At 40.2% G+C, this 24,924-nt stretch overlaps 2 protein-coding genes across 4 annotated transcripts in view; one reads left to right on the top strand and one right to left on the bottom strand.

Moving 5' to 3' along the window:
- ACSM4 (acyl-CoA synthetase medium chain family member 4) overlaps window positions 1-13,042 on the top strand; it is a 38,772-nt gene extending 25,730 nt beyond the window's left edge. Inside the window, exons 4-13 of the mRNA XM_059416062.1 lie at window positions 1,076-1,283; window positions 2,091-2,247; window positions 4,260-4,339; window positions 6,063-6,186; window positions 8,477-8,557; window positions 8,688-8,789; window positions 9,261-9,388; window positions 9,485-9,584; window positions 11,401-11,520; window positions 12,658-13,042. Of these exons, the coding sequence (XP_059272045.1) occupies window positions 1,076-1,283; window positions 2,091-2,247; window positions 4,260-4,339; window positions 6,063-6,186; window positions 8,477-8,557; window positions 8,688-8,789; window positions 9,261-9,388; window positions 9,485-9,584; window positions 11,401-11,520; window positions 12,658-12,744 (1,187 nt within the window). The 3' untranslated portion in view covers window positions 12,745-13,042. The remainder of the gene's footprint in view (window positions 1-1,075; window positions 1,284-2,090; window positions 2,248-4,259; window positions 4,340-6,062; window positions 6,187-8,476; window positions 8,558-8,687; window positions 8,790-9,260; window positions 9,389-9,484; window positions 9,585-11,400; window positions 11,521-12,657) is intronic.
- THUMPD1 (THUMP domain containing 1) lies at window positions 11,168-22,843 on the bottom strand. Of its 3 annotated transcripts, none has more exons than XM_059415194.1 (5): window positions 22,534-22,843; window positions 20,045-20,219; window positions 18,660-18,908; window positions 17,263-17,716; window positions 11,168-11,357 (listed from the first exon to the last, which is right to left on the bottom strand). In XM_059415194.1, exons 1-4 carry the CDS (start codon window positions 22,762-22,764, stop codon window positions 17,295-17,297), a joined length of 1,077 nt encoding a protein of 358 aa, XP_059271177.1. In that variant the 5' UTR covers window positions 22,765-22,843; the 3' UTR covers window positions 11,168-11,357; window positions 17,263-17,294. The 3 variants fall into 3 exon arrangements, with proteins under 3 accessions (XP_059271177.1, XP_059271179.1, XP_059271178.1); XM_059415196.1 differs by lacking the exon at window positions 11,168-11,357 and adding an exon at window positions 14,015-15,727; XM_059415195.1 differs by lacking the exon at window positions 11,168-11,357 and having other exon boundaries at window positions 14,015-17,716.
- Window positions 22,844-24,924: the final 2,081 nt, after the last annotated feature.

The following is a 24,924-nucleotide window of genomic DNA, read 5'->3' as shown; positions in this document are numbered from 1 at the left end:
ACTTCACAGCACTCACCAAAGCACATACCCTCCCCAATGTCCATAATACCACCCCCTTCTCCCAAACCCCCTCCCACCAGCAACCCTCAGTTTGTTTTGTGAGATTAAGAGTCACTTATGGTTTGTCTCCCTCCCAATCCCATCTTGTTTCATTTATTCTTCTCGTACCTACTTCAGCCCCCATGTTGCATCACCACTTCCTCATATCAGGGAGATCATATGATAGTTGTCTTTCTCTGCTTGACTTATTTCGCTAAGCATGATACGCTCTAGTTCCATCCATGTTGTCGCAGATGGCAAGATTTCATTTCTTTTGATGGCTGCATAGTATATTCTTACTCATTTTATGGTGTGCTTATCCACTCTCTGTCTGTCAAATAAATAAATAAAATCTTTAAAAAAAAGTTTGATTCAAATACCAGAAGATCTTCCTTTAAATCATAAAAACTCCTAAAATCTTTATTTTTTTAAAGATTTTTATTTATTTACTTGATAGAGAGAGATCACAAGTAGGCAGAGAGGCAGGCAGAGAGAGAGGGGGAAGCAGGCTCCCCACTGAGCAGAGAGCCCGATGTGGGGCTCGATCCCAGGACCCTGAGATCATGACCTGAGCTGAAGGCAGAGGCTTAAATGACTAAGCCACCCAGGTGCCCCAAAACTCCTGAAGTCTTAATAAACAATCCACAAAGACCCATGACTGACTTAAAAATATATAGAGAGAGATTAAATAAAAGCACTTAGAAGAAAATGTTTAAGTAAATAAAATTCACATCCTTTCATCATTGATATTGAAAGTCATCTTGGCTATCAGTGTGGACTATACAGAGTTGATGCTTAAAAAAAAATGAATTGTTAAAGGTTAGCATTGATCTGCAAAATCCCTTTAAGATTTATTGAGAAATTCCTCTCAAAGAGGTTTTGGATTAAGTCTTTGTTCTATTAACTCTTTTCTGGTATCAAGAGGGCACAAGTAGCAGAGAAAAAAAATATATATATACACATAATTTTAATATATATAATAATCTCATATACATATAATTGTAATATATATAATAACAATCTCATATATATATAGTCTCAGAGTTAAATTGGGCTGCCATCTTCAGCTACCATGTTGGGTTGGGACCCATACTTTACAGATCCGCCTCTGCAGAGCACAACTGTGTGGAGACCGGAAGTCAAGAACCAATGGCCATTTATTTCACCAGTGGGACCACAGGCTCTCCCAAGATGGCCCAGCACTCTCAAAGCAGCCTCGGAATTGGGTACACCCTCTGTGGAAGGTAGGGAAGAGAACTGTTCTTGCTAAACTCTCTCCTGAGCTCCCAACGTGTATATCCCACTGCCTAGCTGACACCTGCACTTGGATGACTATTAGATTTCTCCAGTGTAACATCCACAAAACAGAACCCCTATGCCTTTCTCCAGGCTTAGCTCAATAAATGGCACCATCTCACCAACTGATCAAGCAAGAATTAATGTGTTAAATAGGTGATGGGGATTAAGGAGGGCACTTGTGTGATGAGCGCCGGGTGATAAACCGGAACAGCCTTGAGCCCATCTCCAACAACAACATGTTTGGTTCCTTGTCGGTGCCAGGTAAATTCACCCACCCAGAAAGGCCTTCCTACGTATTCTATAACTATCACTTTACCGTATTTTATTTTCTTCAGAGCACTTATCACTATTTGAAATTACAATACTGATTTATATTCTTACTCATTTTATGGTGTGCTTATCCGCTCTCTGTCCTATTAAATTAAGAGCAGGTATCTGGTCTCACTCACCATGCTAGGGAGAACGGGGCCTACCATATATTTGCATAATAAGTATTTGTTGCATTCATGAACAAACTCGGAATACCATGTCAAATTTAGCCCCCTCTCTACTTTCAGATTACCAAGGATCCTGAGAAGGTCCCCTAACAAAAGTGGAAGAAAAAATCACTTTTTCTGCCTTTAGCTTCTTATGACCCTTCTCTATAGCCATGAGGTTCTGGCCAGTTCTCGAAGATTCCAGTTCATCTGCTTTTCTGCTGTTTTGTTTTGGGATTTTTTGGGTCTGTGTTGTTGCTTCTCCATATCGTTTAGGTATTGGCTAGACCTGAAGTCCTCAGATATCATGTGGAATATGTCTGACACTGGCTGGATCAAGGCTGCCATTGGCAGTGTGTTTTCAACCTGGCTTCAGGGAGCCTGTGTCTTTGTACATCGGATGGCCCAGTTTGACACTGACACCTTCCTAGATGTAAGTCAAGGTTTCTAGCTATCTTTCCTTGTCTTCTCCACACACACACACCATACCCTGCCTAAACCACAAAGAAATGATTCTTCAGAATCTAGTTTCCTGGGCTTGTGGAAATCATTCCTTTTTAAGAAATGAAGTCTCCAGGGATTTGGCCTTTGAATGTATTTAACAAAGAAGGAACACCCACAACACTCTCATGTTTCAAACTATTCAGGATTTGTCCACATTCCACTTGAAATATTATAAATAACAGATTACAAGGCTCAAGTCTAAACAAATCTTTGGCTTCTGATTCAGTGAAACCAAAACAATAGGTGATAAATCCAAAACCCTACGTAGGGAGGATTGAAGGTGGGGTCACCTTTCTCCCACAGCAGCTCCTTCCATTCTCCCCTCACCCTGTGCTTTTCACTTTGTGAATTCTCAGAACCCAGTGTTTGTCTTGAAACCAAGCACGTCCCTCCTTCTCAACAAGACACAGCTAGACTGAAATATCAGATTGCCCTGATTTCTTTAGCCTTTACAAAGATGTGACTTAGGCTAATTATTTTTCAACCATGAAAAATCAATTATGTTGAATGAAATACATATTACTAAACACCACACCTATGTGTGAATAGAAGCTATACTCACCCTGTTATTTTGCTAACTGGTTTTATGAGATGGCTTGAGGGTCTTAACAGAAATGGTGGGTAACATAAGAACTGGGATCTCTATGTCAGGTTTACAAAGTGTCCTGTGTAAATAAGCTAACTTTGCAGTTCTAAAACGTGTATTTTAAAAAAAATAATTTTTAATAAAATATTAAGTATTACATAATACTTAAGAAAAATATATATTTTTATTTTAATAGTCTTTAGTGTTATAGTAAATAAGATACATTAATGCTATAATAATATATGGCATTATATTAGTCTATTAGAAGAATACTCTTATTTTGCAAAGATAGTGTGTATATTTTAAGTATTCTAAAAACTTTACATTATTCTTAGTTACATGCATTTACTGTTATTAAGAACAGCTGGAATCCAGGGGGAATGTACAGACAGCAGAAATGCTCACTTATGGATCAAAAGTTTTCTTGATCTTTGACAATCCAGATAGCCTACAAATACATCTTGAAAATATCTCAAATGCTAACATTTAATACAAACTGTCAATTCATTATGTGGCATAGTAGAATCTGTCTAGAAATAGGACATCTATCTCCCTAGATTTAGCATGCTTAAGTCATTATTTTTCTTTACGGAGCTGGAGGTAAAATAAGCCTGGCAAATCTTAAACAGTTAAGGAAAGGACTGAAAAATGCCTCACTAATGCACTTAATCAATCCACTCAAAAGGAGTGTCTTTTTTTTTAATTTGAGGGATAGGTGGAGAATGCAAGCAGGGGGCGGAGCAAAGGGAAAGAGAGAGGGAGGAGAAAGAGTCCCTAGCTGACTCTGCATTAAGTGTGGGGTCTACGAGGGGCTCAGTCTTGCAACCCTGAGATCACAACCTGAGTGGAAATCACGAGGTGGAGGCTTAACCAACTGAGTCACCCAGGTGCCCCAGCACTGATGTCATTCAGAGAAAAAGTGTTGGGAGGTTTGGGTAGGTTAGTTCACACCCAGGCTGTGTACTGTATAGGAATATATGGGCAGGAGGTTTCAAAATTCCACGGTGAAAGGTAATTTGCAGCCCTGAGGTAGAATAAACAAGCTCATACTTGGGGGCTGGTCTCAAATTCAAATATTTACTTTCTGTTTAGAGAGTGGACTGTGTTGAGTCCACTGTGGAGAGTGGGCTGTGTATGTCTATTACTGTAACAGATGTGTTCTTTCCAATAACTGGAAATTCCCAGCAGACATATGGTCACTAGGAACAACTAATAAGTATTTGGGTTTTTGTTCTGAGCAGTGATCATATATGATGGAAACCTGTCAGTGAAAGAGGATGAGGGGTGGCAGACATCAGCTCTAGTTGTGGCCTCTAATTAACCACTTCTGACAACTGTCTTTCTCCATCACGCAGACTCTCACCACTTACCCCATCACCACCCTGTGCAGCGCCCCCACTGTGTACAGGATGCTTGTGCAGAAAGACCTGAAGAGGTACTTGGGCGGGCATCTCCATGTGAAGCTCAAATGAAAGCTGCGGTCTAGCATCATAGATCTCCCCATTTCAGTGCAGGTTTCCTCAGTCTCGCCACTCCTGACATTTTGGACTGAATTCTGTGCTGTTAGGGGCTGGCCTGTGCACTGTAGGATGTTGAGCAGCATTCTACCTGGTCTCTACCCATTAGATGTCAGTAGATCCTCCCTGGCGACCACCAAAAATGGCTGCAGATATTGCCTAAGTCGCCTCCCAGTTGCCCCTGAGGTTAGTGTCTAGGGACAACTCTCCTGTTTTCTCCGGGACAACCAGAGCCCTACAGTCTGAGAACTAACCCCGCGGCACCCCAAAGTACAACTGTGTTTATATGCCTTGAAGAGAAGCTAATATAGTCTTATGACTTAAGGATTATAATCAATTCATCCAAATCACCTGAACCTCTCTCTAGTGGACTTGCAATGTATATTTACGTAAGCAACAGAAATTGAATATGTGAGGAGAGAGAGAAAGGAAGAGAGAAACAATGTAAGTAGTGACAATTTAAGTAGCGCAGCCTTGTCCATCCTCTATCCCCCTCAAATGTGGATGCCCGGGAAGGAGAGTGCTAGGAAACAAAATAAAACAGATCTGAACCTTCTCTTATTCTAGTTAGGGTCAATTCCCTTGTGGCCCTCAATATGTGAGTATCTTTTTTTTTTTTTAAGATTGATTGATTTAAGTGGGAGGAACACATGATGGGAAGTGGCAGAGGGAGAGGAAGAGAGAAATTCTAGCAGACTCTGCACAGAGCATGGAGCCTGACATGGGGCTCAATCTGATGACCCCAAGATCCTGAGATCACGACCTGAGCCAAAACCAATAGTGAGACATTCAACTGACTGCAACACCCAGGTGCCCCTCAAAATATGAGCATCTTGCTCACATCTCAAGAGTAGTCCAAGGGCTTTCAAGGGCTATTTTGAATAGGCACAATCCTGTCCTGCCCATTGGAAACCTCAATGCATCAGAGCGGGGCTGTTCCAGACTTTCTCACTTAAGAAAGTGGGCAGCATAGTAGTAAGGCCAGGGATGAAAAGCTTGATCTCCAAAGTCAAACAAGTGGGGCTCTGCTGTTTACTATCATGAGACCTCAGACACTTGAGATGAGCTTGCTAAGTAAGCCTCCCTTCATTCCAACCACAAGAGAGCATTAAGAGCTGCCTCATGGGTTTGTGGTGAGAATTCAGTGTAAGTGGCCTGCTCGGTCAGACACCAGACAAATGGTAACTGTGGAGTAGTTAACTCAGCCCTTCATGAAATCTTGTGCAACTTCTTTAAGTTCTCCCAGTCTCAATGTCCTCATCTATAAAATAGGGCATGAGGATTATGAGAATGCTCCAAAAGCCCTCACAACACAATAAATGCTCAATTAGTGTTGGTTATTTTACCACTTTTTTCATAGTAAGTGCTTAAGATCATTATCAGTATTTTCTCCTACCTTCTCCCCACCTAATACAAGCTCTGTCAGCAAATTTTACTTTCATCATTAGCATGCCCCACAAAACCTATAAATGTGTCTGGTAAGATAGTAAGTGACCAAAAATTTTTGCTGAATGAACCTTCCTAAGGCTTGCTTGCCTTTCCTAGCTCATTGGCTTGTTGCTAGAACATCTTAATAATTTTTTAATGAAATCCACTCAGATTTCTCCCTCCCAAAGACCCCATGAGACTCTGTGTCTGCAGATATAAATTCAAGAAGCTACGGCACTGCTTGACAGGAGGGGAGCCACTCAACCCGGAGGTGCTGGAACAGTGGAAGGCCCAAACTGGGCTGGAACTGTATGAAGGCTACGGACAGACAGAAGTGGTATGTTTAATGGAAAAAGTTTGAGTTTAGCATATTGGGAGCCTTTCAATCCCAGGCTGAGCCCCTGAAGAGCCCCCTTGGGGCTATAAATTTTTAGGGAATTTCTGAGAATACCATACCTGGCCATAACTACCAAGACCTCTGAATTGCCCAATTTGGCTTGGCTAGGGCAGAATTAGGATTATTCCTTGCAGTCTTCCTGTCTTCTCCCTATGGAGGAGAACTCTCAAAGGTGTTCAGGGATGGAGAGGGACAGAATCAAGTGGCTCTCAATGAGGTTTTGATTTGAATTTCCCTGATGGCTAATGGTGATGAACATTTTTTCATGTGTCTGTTAGTCATTTGTATGTCTTCTTTGGAGAAGACATGCATGTCTGTTCATGTCTTCTGCCCATTTTTTGATATGAGTATCTGTTTTTTGGGTGTTGAGTTTCAGGAGTTCTTTATAGATCTTTGTCTCTCCAATTCCATGGGTTGCGTCTTTGTTTTGTTGACTGTTTCTTTGCTGTGCAGAAGCTTTTGATCTTGAGGAAGTTCCAAAAGTTCATTTTCACTTTTGTTCCCTTTGTCTCTGGAGACGCGTCTTAAAAGAGGTTGCTATATTCAATGTCAAAGAGGTTACTGCCTATGTTCTCCTCTAGGATTTTGATAGGTCTTTCAACCATTTCGAGTTTATCTTTGTGAATGGTGTAAGAGAATGATCAGATTTCATTCTTCTATACATAACTGTCCAATTTTCCCAGCACCATTTATTGAAGATACTGTCTTATTTCCACTGGATACTTTTTCCTGCTTTGTTGAAGATTATTTGACCATAGAGTTGAGGGTCCATATCTGGACTCTCTACTCTGTTCCTTGGTCTATGTGTTTGCTTTGTGCTAGTACTATGCTGTCTTGGTGATCACAGCTTTGTAGTAAAACTTGAAATCAGGCGTGATGCCCCCAGCTTTGTTTTTCTTTTTCAACATTTCCTTAGTGATTCGGGGTCTTTTCTGGTTCCATACAAATTTTAGGATTGTTTGTTCTAGCACTTTGAAAAATACCAGTGAAAGATACTGAGATACCACCTTACACCAGTTAGAATGGCCAAAATTATCAGGACAGGATACAAGTGTTGGAGAGGATGTGGAGAAAGGGGAACCCTCTTACACTGTTGTCGGTGCAACCACTTTGGAAAACTGTGGAGATTCCTTAAAAAATTAAAAATAGAGCTGCCCTATGAGCCTGCAATTGTATATTTACCCCAAAGATACAGATGTAGTAAAAAGAAGGGTTATATGGACCCCAATGCTCATAGCAGCAATGGTCACAATTGCCAAACTGGAAAGAGCGAAGATGCCCTTCAGACGAATGGATAAAGAAGATATGGTCCATATACACAATGGAATATTACATCTCCATCAGAAAGGATGAATGCCCAACTTTTGTATCAACATGGATGGCACTGGAGGAGATTATGCTGAGTGAAATAAGTCAAGCAGAGAAAGTCAATTATCATATGGTTTCACTTACTTGTGAAGCATAAGGAATAACATGGAGGACATTAGGAAAAGAAAAAGAAAAGTGAAGGGGAGGAAATCGGAGGGGGAGATGAAGTATGAGAGACTATGCTCTGAGAAACAAACTGAGGATTTGGAAGGGAGTGGGTGGAGTGGGATGGGCTAGCTAGCCTGGTGGTGGGTATTAAGGAGGGCACATATTACATGGAGCACTGGGTGTGGTGCATAAACAATGAATCTTGGCACATTGATAATAAATAGATAGATAGATAGATAGATAGATAGACAGACAGACTTATGGGAAGTTCCTGGAAGAAAAAAAAAAAGAATCAAGTGTTTCTTCTCAGCAACACTGAGGACCCCAGAGAGGCCTAGTGTGGAATTTATCCCAAGGTGCAATAAACAGGACCCTTAGTCTAAAGGAGTCATTTTCAAAGTGTGGTCCAAAACCACCACCAGAAGCAGCATGTGGGAATTTGGTAGCAATTCAAATTCTCACACACGCCATCCCACCCCAGGTAGACCTACTGAGTCAGAAACTCGGACGAGGCCTGGCAATCTGTGCTTGAAAAATGAATGTTCCAGGTGACTCTGACACACAGGTTTGAGAAGCACTGGTCTAAAATACTGTGTGTGTGTGTGTGTGTGTGTGTGTGTGTATCTAGAAGACAAACATGCACACGGGGAAAATCAGTCCAGTCAAAACTGAGTCTTATGTTTTATTTTCATGATACAAATAGCAAGAGAAAATGAATTTTTACATTCTTAAATAAAACATGTTCTCTCAATAGGGAATAATTTGTGCCAATCAGAAAGGACAAGAAATTAAACAGGGCTCGATGGGGAAAGGAGTACTACCCTATGACGTCCAGGTGGGTAATACCTGTTTCAATAGAGAAGAATGTTTTACAGTTTTCTGCTAGTCATTGTACAACTATTTGCAACCTGTTTTCATTTTGTAAAAAGAAAATTTTAGGAACCTAATTGTTTCTTTCATTCTAGATTATAGATGAAAATGGCAACATCCTACCACCTGGCAAAGAAGGGGAAATTGCCCTCAGACTAAAGTCTACACGGCCCTTCTGTTTCTTCTCTGAATATGTGGTATAAGAACATAGAATGTGCTAGTCACAAGTTAACAGAAAGGTGGCATGGGGAGTCATACAGACGTGGGTCCAAATTTCATATCCATCATGTGTTGCTGTTTAACCTTGAGCAAGTCACAAAATCCAAGTCTATTTCATCAACTGTAAAATGGGGATAATATCTTCTATCTCCTAAAAGTTTTGTAAAGATTAAATTCTATGTGTAAGAAGCCAGTTGTCGAGCTTGTCCTTAGAAAAGACAACTAGGCTGCTGAGGGGAGGGAGGGGGTGATACAGGGCAGAAGATGTGAAAGAGGGGTTTCCTTTTCATTATATTCTTGAACCTTCTTTATTCTACAGTATCAACCACATTTTTTTAAAAAATCAATTTTTATAAATAGAATGTGCAAAGTACTAGTCACTTTATGAATGTCATGCCTCTTTTTCTATTTTGACCACATTAATCCCCAAAGCCATCTTTGGTTCCTAGGACAATCCAGAGAAAACTGCTGCCACAATAAGAGGGGATTTTTACACCACTGGAGACAGAGGAGTGATGGACAGTGATGGGTATTTCTGGTTTGTCGGCAGAGCTGACGATGTCATCATATCCTCTGGGTTTGTGCATTTGCCACTCTTAGAGAGTAACAGATGGCCAGGGAAGATCTCCTCCTTGGATGATGTAGTGGCCAAGGACTTCTTTTCCTCTTCTAGGTACCGTATTGGGCCATTTGAAGTGGAGAGTGCGCTAATTGAACACCCAGCTGTTGTTGAATCAGCTGTTGTCAGCAGTCCAGATCCAGTTAGAGGAGAGGTAGAGTGAAGCACCCATGTGCCAAAAATGGGTACCAGCACTCAGCTTTACAAATGAATTGTGTCCCAAATGGGATGTATTAGGATTCATTTAGTGGTGACAGAAACTCAACTCAAACTGACTTATGTTTTCTAAAAAAGGAATTTATTGGCCCACACGTAAGTGAGGTCTTCAGGTGCAGCTACATCCAAAGGTTCACGTGAAGTTAGCAAAGCTTTGTCTCTTCATTTCCGGGCTATTGTTCTTTAGCATGGCTCCATTCAGGCATGTTCTTCCTACGTGGTAGCAACTGATTCCAAATGTACATAGCTTCACAACCAGTAAAGGACACAGCTCCTCTTCCAACAGTTTCAAGAAACTCCCAGAGTAATATGTGTCTATCTTAGATCACATATCTAAACAATGTGGTCCAGGCATATGGTCGCTGGCCAGACCTGGATCATATGCTGATCACTGGAGGTAGAAGTTATTGTCAAGACCACCAGAGAGAGAAGTTAGGGTAATGTTCCATAGGAAAATTGGGGTACTGTTACTAAAAGGGGGGGGGAACAGATGCTGCATAGAAAAAGCAGATTTTGCTATATTTACGATGGTCATGGAAATCAGAATACATTGTCTCACAGAAACAATGCAAATAGGAGACTGTGGCCAGGTTCCCAAACAAGTCTCACTAGCCTACTTAGGACCTAATGAAAGGGAACTTAGGGAATGACAGTAATAGCCTTAGTTTTAAGAGGAAGCCCTGTAGTATGGAAGGGAGATGTTTCCTTTCCTCATGGAAGTTTCTGACAGATTTAGTAAGTAGCAAAATTCCAAAAACAGTTTGTGTATCAGCATCCGCCCACATCTCTTTTCTGATCCTTTTTTAAAAAAGATTTCATTTATTTATTTGATACACAGAGAGAGAGAGAGAGAGCACAAGCAGGGGGAGTGGCAGAGAGGGAGAAGCAGACTCCCCACTGAGCAGGGAGCCCAGTAAGGGGCTCGATCCTGGACCAGGGATCCTGGCCCAAGGCAAAGGCAGACATTTAACCGACTGAGCTACCCAGGCGCCCTCTCTGACCCTCTGCAGTGACTCTATGGATCCCACACTCAAACCTCTTGCACCACCTCCACACCCAGTGGATTCTCTTGTCCAAAGTACTTTTCTCCTGCCACCATATTCTCATTCTCTCTATATAGCTGGTTTCATCTGAACATTAGAAGTAAATACCACTTGGAATCAATGCATGAATAATTAATAATTTAAAGTATAATTAACTAACCTTAATAACTATCTAATTGGTGGGTTTTGTATAGTATTCCAAAGACAAGCAAGAAATATTAGGCAAAAAAGACCTTTCAGAGGTAGATTGATCCTTCCGAAGAATTCATCTCCCAGCATACAAAATCCCTCCACCAAGCCTCCCCAAATCCCTTTCAAACCATATTCTCTGGAACCTCCATTTGTCTCCCTCTCACATGCCTCTAACAGTGTAGGTCTGGGGCAAATGATCATCTGCAAATCAAGGACTGCCTGTAGAACATATAAGACTAGTCTGACTGAAATATTAAATACATGTGTGACATGTAAACAAAACTCAAGTTTTAGCTTTATTGAAACACTGCACTCCTCACACTCACAAACCATTTATCTGGAATTAGATCTCAAAACCCCACTTGTATCCAAGATCAAGAGTGATCTCTGGGTTTGTGTTCATCACTCAAGTTGTGTAAACAAGTAATTATAAGTACCTGTCTGTGCTCGGCTTTAGTTCCAAACTCCTGATGTGTCTGAAAGAAAAAAAATCAATATAAATTGACTTTTCTCCTGCAGGTAGTGAAAGCTTTTGTTGTCTTATCTGCACCCTTTAAATCATCCAACCCAGAGAAATTAATTCTTGAACTTCAGGATCATGTGAAAAAATCAACTGCACCTTACAAATATCCAAGAAAGGCAAGTATATTTTTTTTGCCCAAAGTTAAGTGTTACCAAATAAGGGTCTAAGATATTAAGTACATAGATTTTACTAGCTTTTGACTTTATGGTTTCTCATTATATAAGTGGAAGACACTTACTTCAATTTGTTTAGACTTAAGAATTTTGCTTTAAAACATTTATTTTAGGACACTTAGATGTTTGATACACTAGTTTTGATCAACTCTGCAATACTGAGTAACTACTAAGGATCCTTGTCAGACTAATCGGTCCCATTCCATGAGGGGGAAAAAATGGAAAAAAATTTAAAGACAGCATTTGATTCAGTTATCAGTACTCTCAAGCCATAATACTCTTCAAAGCACAAGCCTTTTAAGTATCAAGTGACCAAACTTAAGGCCCAGAAAAAAGATGCTATCCAAAGAAACTGTGGAATCTTTCCTGAAAACTTCTTCAAGGGAGGATTTAAGAATAATTGTATATAAAAACATAATGATGGCACTGCAATTTCCTTCCTTTTCATCCTGGAATACTGTTGGTTGATACTGATCCTTAAGATGAGAATTCCATTCAACTGGTATTTCAGCCAAAAGGCAGTTAACTTCAGCCTCAGAACTAGATACATCTTCTCCATCAAATTTACTAAATCAGTCACCAGCTGATTTGCAAACATTGAGGAAAAATTTTAAAGTCATATCTTGAGCAAGGGAAACAGAGAAATGATTTTACTCTGAGCATAATGGGTAAATTGTACTCAAAATTAACTCTCAAAAGTTTCCCTTAGAAAGGGGCTGCAGGATCCAGCTCTTAAAAGCCCCAAACCTAATTAACTTGCTTCTTTGTACATTTAGGTGTGGCCTCTATTTCCTAGGGGCAGTAGAGGCCCAGCTCTAATTTGAACTGGAAGGGGAAGCAATGGAGCAAAGGATCATTATATCTGTCTGATAAAGCATATCACTAAAAACTTTGCACTGAAAACTCATGATGTAGGTCCATTGTCAACTGGAAAATAAACACATGAATTTCAGTGAGTTTAGGCTAAGACGTCCCCAGACTCAAACTCGTCAGTTACATGAAAGCTCTCCCAGTTGTACTGACAACTGGGATTTTCAAAACGGAATCAAGTGTCTCATAGTAGTTTTCTCTGTTAATTAGGTGGAATTTGTTCCAGAACTCCCGAAGACAGTCACCGGGAAAATCAAACGCAATGTTCTGAGAGACCATGAATGGGGTCGAACATAGCCCAATAAGCAACTACAGCATTAAATAGTTGTAGACTTCTTTTTAGTCCTTGCTTCCTGCCGATTTAGAGACTACTCTCTTGCAATGCTGAAGGTTTTTCCAGGTTGAAAACCTCAATTTTTCGTTCTGTACTTAGCCAAAAATTATATAAATAATAATTCAAAAATATTTGGGAAAAAAAGTTATGATGACAGAACTGACAAAGGCAGTGATTTTAATGACCTACAGCACTTAAAATAGCAAAATGATTATTTAGAAATGCACAGTGGACAATGAATTGATCTTGTGCCTGATTAAGTCAAAATAAAGATTAGAACTATTCTAAGAAAAGTGTTCAAGACAGAATTTCTTCTGTTTAACATCTTGTATTACTAGTTCTTTAAAGTGAATTAAAGGGGTCCCTGGGTGTTTCAGTCAGTTAAGCATCTGACTCAACTCTGCTCAGGTCTTGACCTCAGAGTCATGGGTTGAAGCCCCATGTTGGGCTTTAGGATAGGTGTGGAGCCTACTTAACAGAAATAAAGTTAATTAAAATATCAATTTTTAAATAAGTAATATAGGGGCACCCGGGTGGCTCAGCAGATTAAGTCTCTATCTTCAACTCAGGTCATGGTCTCAGGGTCCTGGGATTGAGCCCTGCTTCCCCCTCTCTCTTTGCCTGCCTCTCTGCCTACTTCTGATGTCTCCCTCTCTCTCAAATAAATAAATATTTTTAAAAAATAAAATAAGTAATATAAATAACTCAAAAGCCAGTAAGTGAATTTAATCGAGTACTGTATTACTAAACTTTTTTTTTTTTTAAGATTTACTTAAAGAAAATGGGGTGGGGGTGCAGAGGGAGAGAAAATCCCAAGCAGACTCCCTGCTGAGCACAGAGCCTAACATGGGGCTTGATCTCACAAACCTGTTATCAAGACCCAAGCTGAAATCAGGAGTTGGACGCTTAACTGAGTCACCCAAGCACCCAATATGTCCTTTTAAAGCATGGAATATCCCAAATTTGGATTACTTAAGAGTAATTAATCCAGAGCAATTATTAAGAGTTTTATATCTATATGTTTTAGGACAATGTACATGACTTTTGATACATAATGTAACATATAAGCATCTTTTATGTCTATTATAAAGCAAGAGTTTTAATAAGAGACAGGAAGAAAAACACAGAACACCAATCTTTAGGGAACAAATTTATTTTGCTTTTTCTGAAAGTATCAGGAACTATGAAAAATAAGCTAAATATCTGGCCATACCAAAAGCAAAATACAAGTAAAAACAACATTTAGAAATCATGTGTGACCTTACACAAACATGTTTTAAGATACTAAGTATAACACTCCTTCCTCCACAAAGCAAAACAAGTTTATTAAACCACAATACTGAAGTTTTTTTAACTGACATAACTTAAAAAAAAAAAAAAAATTAAAAGGAAAAAAAAAACCATTCAATTCCCATCCTGGAAATTTGTCATTTATAAAACAACATCCTCAAATGTCAGGGACAATAAAGTTGGGAAACCTTTCACATATCAATAAAGGGATTCGGATTCCAACAGAACACAGTGCTTTAGAACTGGGGAAGAAGAGCTTTTGTCGCACTCAGTCTTACCAAATACAAATAAATACAAGAAGATTAAAAATGAACTACTAAAGCAAAATCTTTCTGTAGAGTAGCAGCTTTCACAAAGTAAAAGGAATCCAGTTCTGCAGAGTTAGCCGTTCCAAAAGCATATGGCCACTTTTATTCCCGAAGTCCCAGAGTCTTGCACTATCAAAATAAAATGATCTTTTTCTTGGAGTAAGTCCAATGAAGGCACCAAAATCCTATCCTCCGTGTTCACACAAATGACACTTAACATGCTCTTATCATCCTTCCAAGATGACCTCAACCTATTAAGAGTTAACACTTTACATATTGAAGATGGAAAAGGAAGCTCCAGCCTCATCTGCATTAACCAAGGTCGAGTCTGTAACAGCCTTTGCCTCTCCCAAATCCTTCTAGTCTGGACCGCTAATTTAGGAGGATACAAATACATTCCCATATTCCCTAGCCATTAAATAAACACAGACATTGGTGCAGGAAGACTCAACATTTATACTACTACTGAACTGTTTCAAACTTAATAAACCCATCTCCAAAAGTTAATTTCACAGCCTCTTACTATTGATTCATAATCTGGACTTAGTATGCAGCCCTCTTTGGTGTTCGTCTCTTCCAGCATTTCTCAGTAATTTTACACTAGAGGAACCTTGAAAAATCTTCCAAATTAAGGGAACCCTCATGGCATGGGAGTATGAGTTAAGGATACTCTGATTTCACAAAAACCCAGAACTATCAGACTAGGAGGATTCAGAGTTCTTTTTCTTCTCCTGGAGAAAATCTCAGGCTGAGATTCAGAGAAGAGGTTCCTCCCTCAGTTTTAGGAAAAGGAGAGAAAATGCTATTTAATTGGGTTTTGCAGTTCTTCATGGAGAGTTTTAGTTAAGGCTCCAGACTTGTTGCTATCTCTTCTTCATTCTCAAGCCCAACTGGCTGTGGAAACATTTCAAGAGTTCCTTTGGCAGAGTGATAGTTCCGAAGAGTCTGTTTCTTTTTAATCTGAGAATCTTATCACTTTCAGGAAAATACATTTTCTCCAGCACCTTGCAGAAACTTGTTTCATTTGTTCATGTGATGAAAAATGTCCATTGAACAGACTAGTTTCTATAGCCATACTTGGGCTCCTGAGCACTCCAAAAAATCTGGCCTAGTAGCTCCTTGTATGTACTCTGGCAATTCACCTTTCAACTCAAACATCCTGTTGAGAACTCTTCCTCTGACAAGCCACTGGATTTCTGTACGTAGATTTATGTGCTCTTTGTTCAGACTTTAGTTGTTGTTGTTGTTGTTTTTAAACATTCTTATATAAATGGGTCTTTAGTAATAATTTCTGCAGCATTATCCAGAACTTTCATTTCATCTCCAAGTGTTTTGTATCAGCAGCTCTCTGTGAAGAAAGCCATGTGCTATAACATCAACGTCGGGATTTTACCAAAATGAGCAAAACCGATGAGCACCCGAAGTAAAGATGACAGACTTTCAGCCTTCAGGTATGAAGACCCATTAAATTTACACTGCCTTTGAGAGGCTCCTCATAGCAGAAAAAGCCTTCTTGAATTTCATCATCATTTACTAATCTTACCAAAGCTCCAGTATGACAAATATTTGTGAAATCTGTTGACTTATCAACCCAGATAGAGAAGCTGCTGCTTTTCAGTTAATTTTTTAGCATCAGGTGACATAAGTTAATTTAATAAACTGAAAGTGAAAGTTTTTCAATTTCTTGTACTGCTTCTTGCTCTAGCATTTTAACATTATGTTGAGATTAGATTCTTACCAACTATGTGAATTTTTCTTTTCTTGGTATAAGTGCTGTTACCAAATTTTCTTCTTAAGACCTTTCACTGAATGTGATTTTATTTAAGATTTTATTTTTAAGTAAGCTCTACATCCAACATGGAGCTTGAATGTATCACCCTGAGAATCAACAATATCATACTGTATGGACTGAGCCAGCCAGGGTGCCCCTGAATGTTTTTTTTTTTAAACAAAAGTTTACTGTTTTGATATTCCAGATGCCATTAAAATAACAAACATTTTTACTCATCAAATGGTTTTGACTTACAGTTACAGCTGCTGGAGAAATGCTAGGTTTCTAAGTTGCATTCCACTGACAATGCATAATGCCACAGAACAGCTTGGATTTAAGTCTATATAAGACCACTGAAAAGTAGCTTTCACTATGAAAAAAGAATTTGTGTCTCCTGTTGCACTGTCATACTGAAGAAACTCAGAACACTAATTCTTCATCACTAACCTTAGCAGAAATGTCTGTAGTTCTATGGCTAAAATGGTCCTCTTCTATCTCACACCATGTCTTCAAAAATTATAGCACTGGACCATCACATTTGTAACATATATTCATAAAATGTAAAAACTGACATAACTAAGTAACAGAATCACAAAGATAGAAAAAACCTCACAAAAACAATTCACTTCTAAACCTGTAAGACCCACGTTTTTGCAATGTTTTGCAACGTTTACTTATAAAAGTAGGAACAGACAGCTGAGTTGCAACACATAAAAATTCTGTCCTTAAATGAAAATTTCCCTATGATTTTCTCTTTTACAGAGTTTGTTTGCTCCCCTAAGTCAGATGCCAGCACAGAAGGGGAGGCTGGGGAAGATAATCAGGAGGGAGAAGCCAACGCCATCTTGCCTCCACCCTCCGCTCCACAGAAGTGTTCATCATTATCCATAGCCTCTCCTAGCTCAACCAAATGCATATAGGCCTAACTGCACACTGGCATAGGGGGTTCAAAAGATCTCCAACAGAACCATTAATGGGGTTTCTCAATCACCGTTCAATATTATGAGTACAGCATTATGCAGCGCACAAAGGTCAAAAACAATAAATTTTCAGTCATAATTTTATATGGAGTCCTAGCACTATCTTACTGAACGCCATCTGGAAAAACCCACCTGCAACACCAAAGGAGGTTTTTTTTTTATCCTTATGAGAGATCATTTTCACTTGACTCAGATCTTTCTGTGACTTGACTTTCAAGTTCAGGTTTAGCTCCTCCCTCGTTCACCACCTGTGTCTCAGATCTTGGTTTTGTCTGTCCCAGTTCCTCATTATTTTCTGGTACCGCCTGCTGGTTATTTTTTCCTTCTGCTGGATCATGTTGGTTTGATTTGTTCCCAGATTCCAATTTAGCTTCTTTCCCATTTCCTGCTTGCACGGACTGCTTTGGGTTAAGTTGTGATGGGTCCTTAGCACTCTTTACCACCTCCTGGAGATTATATTTTCTGAACAACATATAATCTTTCACAACACTCAGGCAACAGACAGCTTTAATGATTTCTACTACCACCGTGTACTGCGGATTAGTGAGATCCACTTTATTTTCCGAATTGAGGCTGCCTACTATTCCTGTAACAAAAAGAAGAGGAAAACAGAGGGAGAGGGATACCATGAAGCTTGACAGATACAAATACAATCTTTCATCTTTCTGTTTGGGACTTGGTAAACCAATTTATATACAGTCTACTCCTCTACATGGACCCCAGTCAAATTCTGTGAATTCTGGGCCCCTGGGTGGCCCAGGTCATGACCTCGGGGTCCTGGAATCAGGGGCCCTTACTGGGTTCTCTGCTCAGTGGCGAGTCTGCTTGTCTCCCTCTCCTCCCACCCCCAGCTCATGCTCTCTCACACTCTCTAATGAGTAAATAAATGTTTACAAAAAGAAATGCTGTGAACCCTTTCAATAAATACATACAAATGAAATCCCGAGACATTAATTAGAGTCCTTTTTTTCCAAAGAAAATTAAATCTTGATTTGGAAGATTTCCTATCTACCTACCAGAAAGTCTCATAACCAACATATTGAAATCTGTTAGGTCTGATATTATTTTAAGAACTTTTTTTTTTTTTTTTTAAATACTCTCTGCCCCCAGTGTGTGGCTTGAACTCACAACCCTGGGATCAAGAGTCACATGCTCTACTGGCTAAGCCAGGCACGAATCCCCCCCCTTTTTTTTTAGATTTTTATTTATTTAAGAGAGAGATATCACAAGTAGGCAGAGAGGCAGGCGGGGCGGGGGGAGGGGAACAGGCTCCCCACTGAGTGGAAAGCCCAATGTGGGGCTCAATCCCAGGAACCTGAGATCATGGCCTGAGCCAAAGGCAGAGGCTTAACCCTCTGAACCACCCAGGTGCCCCCTGGTACTCCTATTTTAAAGACATTTTAATATACTTCTTTTATACTAAAAAATATAAGACTTAAGTTGTAAAATAATAATAATAATAAATTAATAAAATCAAGAACAAGTATTTAGTATTACATACTAACGTAAAATCACTAAGAAAAACATACCTGCCAATTCTTTGATAACTTCGTCTCTATTCATGTGACTGTTATTTCGAGATTTATATACAATCTGAAATGTTCCTTTGTTTGGAGATTTAAACCAGGGTTCCAAAAATGTTTCTGCATATTTTTTCATATCTTCTAAGAAAGCCTTGCATGTGCCTGAAATGGGTAACATACGTAGAATAACCCGAGTCTTCCTCTTCTTGGTTTTGTACATATCTTGGAGAATATGATGTACCAATTTCTCAGGTTCTAAAAGAAAAAAGAAAAAAGCACAAAGCACACAAGTAAGTTAGGAATAAAAACTCTCATTTTAAAAGCTCTTGATATCGATGAATTCTTCATTGGCAGTGACCTATGTCGACAGTATTAATAGAAGAAATTATCATAATGAATGTTAAATAAGTCTAACCAAACATTTTTTCCAACTTTCTTAACTGCCTATGCTGATTATTACTATATCTAATATGTTAACTCCTTTTTTTAAAGTTTTTTTTTTTTTTTTTGAGAGAGAGAGAAAATGAGAGAGAAAGAGAGCATGAGAAGGGGGAGGGTCAAAGGGAGAAGCGGGACTCCACCCTGACACTCCAGGATCATGACCTGAGCCAAAGGCAATCACTTAGCCAACTGAGCCATCCAGGCGCCCTAATATATTAACTCTTCAGCATTGTTACTGCTTTCACTAAAAACAACTGTTCATGAAGACACCGGAGTTAACATTTTTGTGATGTCTCACTGCCCAACACCCTACTGTCTTCCTGTAACAATAGCAACTACAAACGTAACATTATTAAATAGTACACTTTTACAAAACAAATCTGCAAGTCATTTTAAAAGATTTAATTTATCCATTAGTTAAGTCCGGACAATAATCTAGATCTCAGAACTTAGAGAAGCCCCCAAACCATGAATTACACAAGATCATGATATGGTCCTTACGCCATCCTCACTACCTACAAGTCTGTTTGGGGCTACTGAGTGTTTTTAATACTTTTAAATTAGTTAACTGCATTAAAAAATCTAGGAACTTCTCCAGATATTCAACTTCTTTTGAAAAACCAGAAGATCTGGCCCTACAGGCTTACATTCCAAATTGGCTGGCACTGAAGAGCAGCTGTTCCTCTTAAACAGAGTATGTACTCTTGTTTCACCTAAAGTTACATACAAAGAAAGTGGTAAAGCCAGGTTTCCACTCCTAAACCAATGTGATGTTCACCACCCACCACATCTGACCCTTCCATATGTCTAGTGCAAGAAGAGTGGAAAAGATCAGTCAAATAATTAACTGAGCCATAACCATGAAGCCATTTTGTAGGCAGTGTTCGAAGGCAAGGAGATGTCCAGATATTATAGGCTCAATAATCTTAAGGTTTATTAGTCATGCGTACCTATTCCAAGTGTCCTGATGAAGACTACATTATTTGCTCCACTCTCCACTGACTGGAATCTCCTTAGCTTCATCTCTGTCGATGCTTTAATGTCACCAACTTCTTTCTTCAAGGCAGCCTCCATGTCATCATCTTCTCCCTCACTTCCAGAGGCCTGCTGATCTTTGTCTGTAAACTGCATGAAACAAATGAGCAGAGATGCAAAAAGAGTTCATGTTAAAAGCTACAATTAAGGGGCGCCTGGGTGGTTCAGTGGGTTAAAGCCTCTGCCTTCGGCTCAGGTCATGATTCCCAGAGTCCTGGGATCAAGCCCCGCATCGGGCTCTCTGCTCCGCAAGGAGCCTGCTTCCCCCCCCCTCTCTCTGCCTGCCTCTCTGCCTACTTGTGATCTCTGTCTGTCAAAAAAATAAATAAAATCTTTAAAAAAAAAAAAAGAGCTACAATTAACTACCTATGTGAAATCTCCAATGGCAGACAGGTCAATACTGACAATAAAGCTTTTTACTAAAAAACTGACATCACAGGCGCCTGGGTGGCTCAGTTGCTTAAGCTACGGCCTTCGGCTCAGGTCATGACCCTGAAGTCCCAAGATCAAGACCCACATTGGGCTCTCTGCTCAGCAGGGAGTCTGCTTCTTCCTCTCACCTCTCTCCTCTCATTATCTCTCCCTCTCAAATAAATAAACTCTTAAAAAAAAGAAAGAAAGAAAGAAAGAAACTGACATCGCTCTCTGCAAAATGTGGAGGGAAAACGGAGTTCCCTATAGAACACATATAATTTGAAAATGCTTGGAAAAACATCTTAACTTTCTGGGACACAAGGTAACATGCTCACCAGATGAATTCATTCAAGATAGACCTTAATTCCATCACCGCATACCTTTGTGTCTAATAAGACATTCTCCTTTTGGTGAGATTACAAGGAGCAAGTGGAAGGCAGAGGACAAAGCCCAACCTGACACCTTGCAAACCCCAGTCCCCTCCCAGGTGGGAAATGTGTGACATTCCTCAGGCACCCCTGGCTGCCCTAATGCTAAGGGAGGAAAAAATAAACGGTTAATGAAAAGAGATCACAGTCCTGCAGGACAAGAGTCTCCCTCATCTTACAAATGTTTTAGTGATTTACCAGGGGGGCAAAAAAAAGCATTGTTATCAATAACCTAACTTCCAGAGGGAAACTGGAATATATCTTACTGTTCAGGCTTTAGTCGAGGGGAAAAAACGACCCTAACTTGATAATGGCAGAGTCTCTAATATCCTGTTGGTCCTCTTTAACATCCAAAAGTTCTTTTGAAAACCTCCCTTTCCTTTACCTCCCCCAACTACCAAGTATATCATCACAACCCCTGTGCAGCAGCTCCTTCTGCCCACAGGTCCTGACCCGGTGCTTTAAGAAAGCCACCATTTTGCACCAAAGACCTCTCAAGAATTCTTTCTTGGGCCTCAGCTCTGGACCTCACCTACATTAAAAAACTACATCAATTAGACCAAACAGGGCATAAAAAGACCTTATATTCTACCAAGGAACAGGGAACAGAAAGAGTCAAGAATTTGCTCAAGGTACCAGTGTAGACAGGAACTCACTTCTTGCCCAGTTCTCTGCCCCATTATTAGTTTGCCAGACAAGCACTAATAATAATTATACACATTTATGGAACTTTATTACCTGCCACGATGTACTTTATATACATAAGCAACTTTTCAGTCAACATTAAGTACACTATTATTTTTCTTTAGCTCAGCAAAATTAAATAATACACCCACGTTCAAGCCCTAAAACTAGTAAATCGTGGACCTTGAATCCAAATGCCCCCTGTCTTATCCTCCCTCTTTTAATTCATTGAGGTGTTTGTGTAGGTATTAGTCCTGGTCCTAAGCAAGGAATATAATGATTTCCAAACTGTGATGGGAAAATTAGGCTTTAGGTGGTGTGAGGACAAAAAGTTCTTACTTTTTAAATTGCATTTACACGCGCATTTTAAAAGTAACTAGCACTAGTACTAAACCCTCTATTTCAGAGACACTGCTCAGGACAAACATCATTACAACCATGGTGTAAAAGTGGTAAGATACGTCAGAAACTATGAGGACAAATTAAGTTTCCTTTATTAACTTGGGCCGTTCACTTAACCAACTTGAGTGTCAGTGTCCTCGTGAACTTTACTCCACAAATCTACTGTAAGTAGTAAACGTTTGAGAGCTTCAGACACACAACCTGTGGGCCGCAGAAGCAACCTATAAATAGGAGCCACTAGGATTACTAATGGGGGAGGAAGAAAACAAAACAAAACAGAAACCACCGAAAGCTGCAAGTTTTCACGCACGCGACCCGGCTGGGGTCCGCAACCCCGATAAGGTCAAGAGGCGGCAGCACAGAGGCGGCCACGCCCCTTCGCCAGCGCCCCACAAAATGCGCGCACGCGTAGAAGAAAGCCGGCCTTGCAGCATTCCCTCACTCCTCGAACGCCGCTGGCCCTCTCCGGGCCATACCTTTTCCGGCCCGTACATGTCGTCGCCGTACTCGTTGAGCAGGCTGTACGCCTCCTCCACGCACTTGCGTTCGTTCATGTTGCAGGTAATGAGAATGCCCTGTAGCCCGGGCTCCAGCTGCCGGGACCCGCCGCCGTCGCAGCGCCGCGCCCGCTTGGCTTGCACATACTGAGCTTTGCCTTTGCGCTTTCCGCCGCTCGATTGAGGAGGCTGCTGGACGGGGGTCGCCATGGCGCGTGAGAACCGAGGCTGGCGAGAAACGTGTTTCTGCGCTGTTCCCGGCTTCCTCACCTCCGCTGGCGCGAGCTGGTTTACGTCACATGTGCGCGACGGCCTTTCCCTAGTCCCGCCTCCAAGCTTCAGTCGGTGCTGCGCGGGGTCCTAGAGCCGGTAGGAGGCAGGTTGTGGAGAGGTGGTGCTAGGCCCATTTTTTTTGTCCCGAATGTTGACAGGCACTTCTCACTGCTCTTCAGCCCATGCTCGGACTTCCAGGGAAAGGGGCCTTCGGGTGGAGGCCGGTCTGTAAACTTACATGCTGGGCTTCCAGCTGAATGCTGGATGTAGATCGTGCTTGTAAAGAACGGTTTCGTTTACCATTCATAGTCTCTGATTCATGCAGTTAGTATTTATTAAGTACCTATGTACTACTTAAGGACCTTAGTACTGAATTTGGCAGAGCAAGACACATTTCATACACATCTTGCCCTTCTAGGCCAATGCTTCTTAGAAGTCACTGGGGCCTTCCAAACTATCCTACTTGTTTTTTGGTTCTGGTGAAATGTGCATAATCAATACACTTTAGTACTCCTGTTGAAGGACCCCCAGAGCCACAAAGGAAGAATATAAAGTATAAGGAACTCCTAAGTCAGAGACCCGATTATCGGAATGAGAAATATAAAGTACAGACAAACTTCTTGGCATTAAATTGTCACTGAAGGGACATTTTAACTTGTAAAATGTATTTATATTCATACCCAAGATACTGTCCATATCAATTTCGCACACTTTTGATTGACACTGATGCCATAGCAAGCAACATTTTGGTGAGTTACTGGCCCAAGTGCACTTGGTTTGGACAGGAAATCATGTCCTCACTTCTGAACAAAACCATGAAGAGCCCAAAGGGTTTGTCCTTTGTTGCCCTAGGAAGAATTAGCTAATCCAGTGACCCCAAAATGTGGAGTGGATGGTCGTAGAAAGTCAGAAATAGAGAACCTCGTAGTTATTGTAAGACCTATATCTCTCAGATTGACATTCTTGTGACTCCCATGACAAAGTAATGCTGATATGAAATAATGGTCTAGAAATCCATATACATCTAAAATATGTTTTGCTAATAGTAAGGGAAAGATGAACTATATCTTGCTATTTTCTTTGCATTCTGTCCCCCCAAAATGTTTAAGAATACTCATTAGTCTGGATAGGTAAGCAATCCCTTCATAGTTAACATGATAATATTCCTCATACCCTAAGGTCAGGAATCCAGATCCTTATAAATCCCTTGTGTTGGTGTCCTGCCTTCGACAGTGTATTGCTTTGGTGAGCAAATGCAGGAGTACTGTGCATTTTACTGACCTAGGTATTTCAATCTCACATTCTGAGATTTACTTGTTATGTATGAAACAACAAAATACTGAGAGGAGGAAAAATAATTAGCTGGTGTTGAACTTGATGATTAACTGGGGTTTTTTTCTTCACTATATGTATATGTAAAGATGTATATATGTGTATAGTTGTGTATATACATATATGTAGACGTGTGTATATATACATATTCTTTGTATAACTTTATCTTTCCTTAGGTTCTTTCCTTAAATTACTAATATTAATACTACTATTCCTGATTAGTGCTAATTGTTAACTGCCCTATTCCACAGTGCAGAGTAGGACAAATAAAAAATACTCATTTCCCTTTCGGGGTGCCCCCTTCTGGCCAAATATGGAAGCGATTTCATAAGAAATGGAATCCTTGAGGAAGTGTTTTCCAGTATGTCTTTATTTAATACTATTATTCTAGGGGATGAAGGTAGAGAAATAACCAGATTCTATCACCAACAGGGGAAGACTGAGGTAGAACACATACAAGGACCACCTAGGACTTCTTTCTCTTTATTTTTTGTCTCCATTATGGTTGACATTTGTTGTTTTTGTTTGCTCAATACATGAACCCCTTCCTTGGGGAGGAGGTGGAATCCATCATTGGATGAGTCTGAGTCGAAAGCAGGGCTCACCTTGTGTCATGGACACTTGAAATGTCAGGTATCCCTTCTTCCCACCCTGTAAGGTGAGCACATCACCTCAGCTTCATCAACTGGACGCTTCTGTCTGGGACTGAGAATTGAAAGCAAATGTGTAAAGAGGCAGTGCCTGTTGAGAATTCATCCCACCAAT

Source organism: Mustela nigripes, chromosome 11, assembly GCF_022355385.1.
Source record: "Mustela nigripes isolate SB6536 chromosome 11, MUSNIG.SB6536, whole genome shotgun sequence".
Taxonomy (NCBI): Eukaryota; Metazoa; Chordata; class Mammalia; order Carnivora; family Mustelidae; genus Mustela; species Mustela nigripes.
This window is presented reverse-complemented; position numbering and strand designations above follow the sequence as displayed.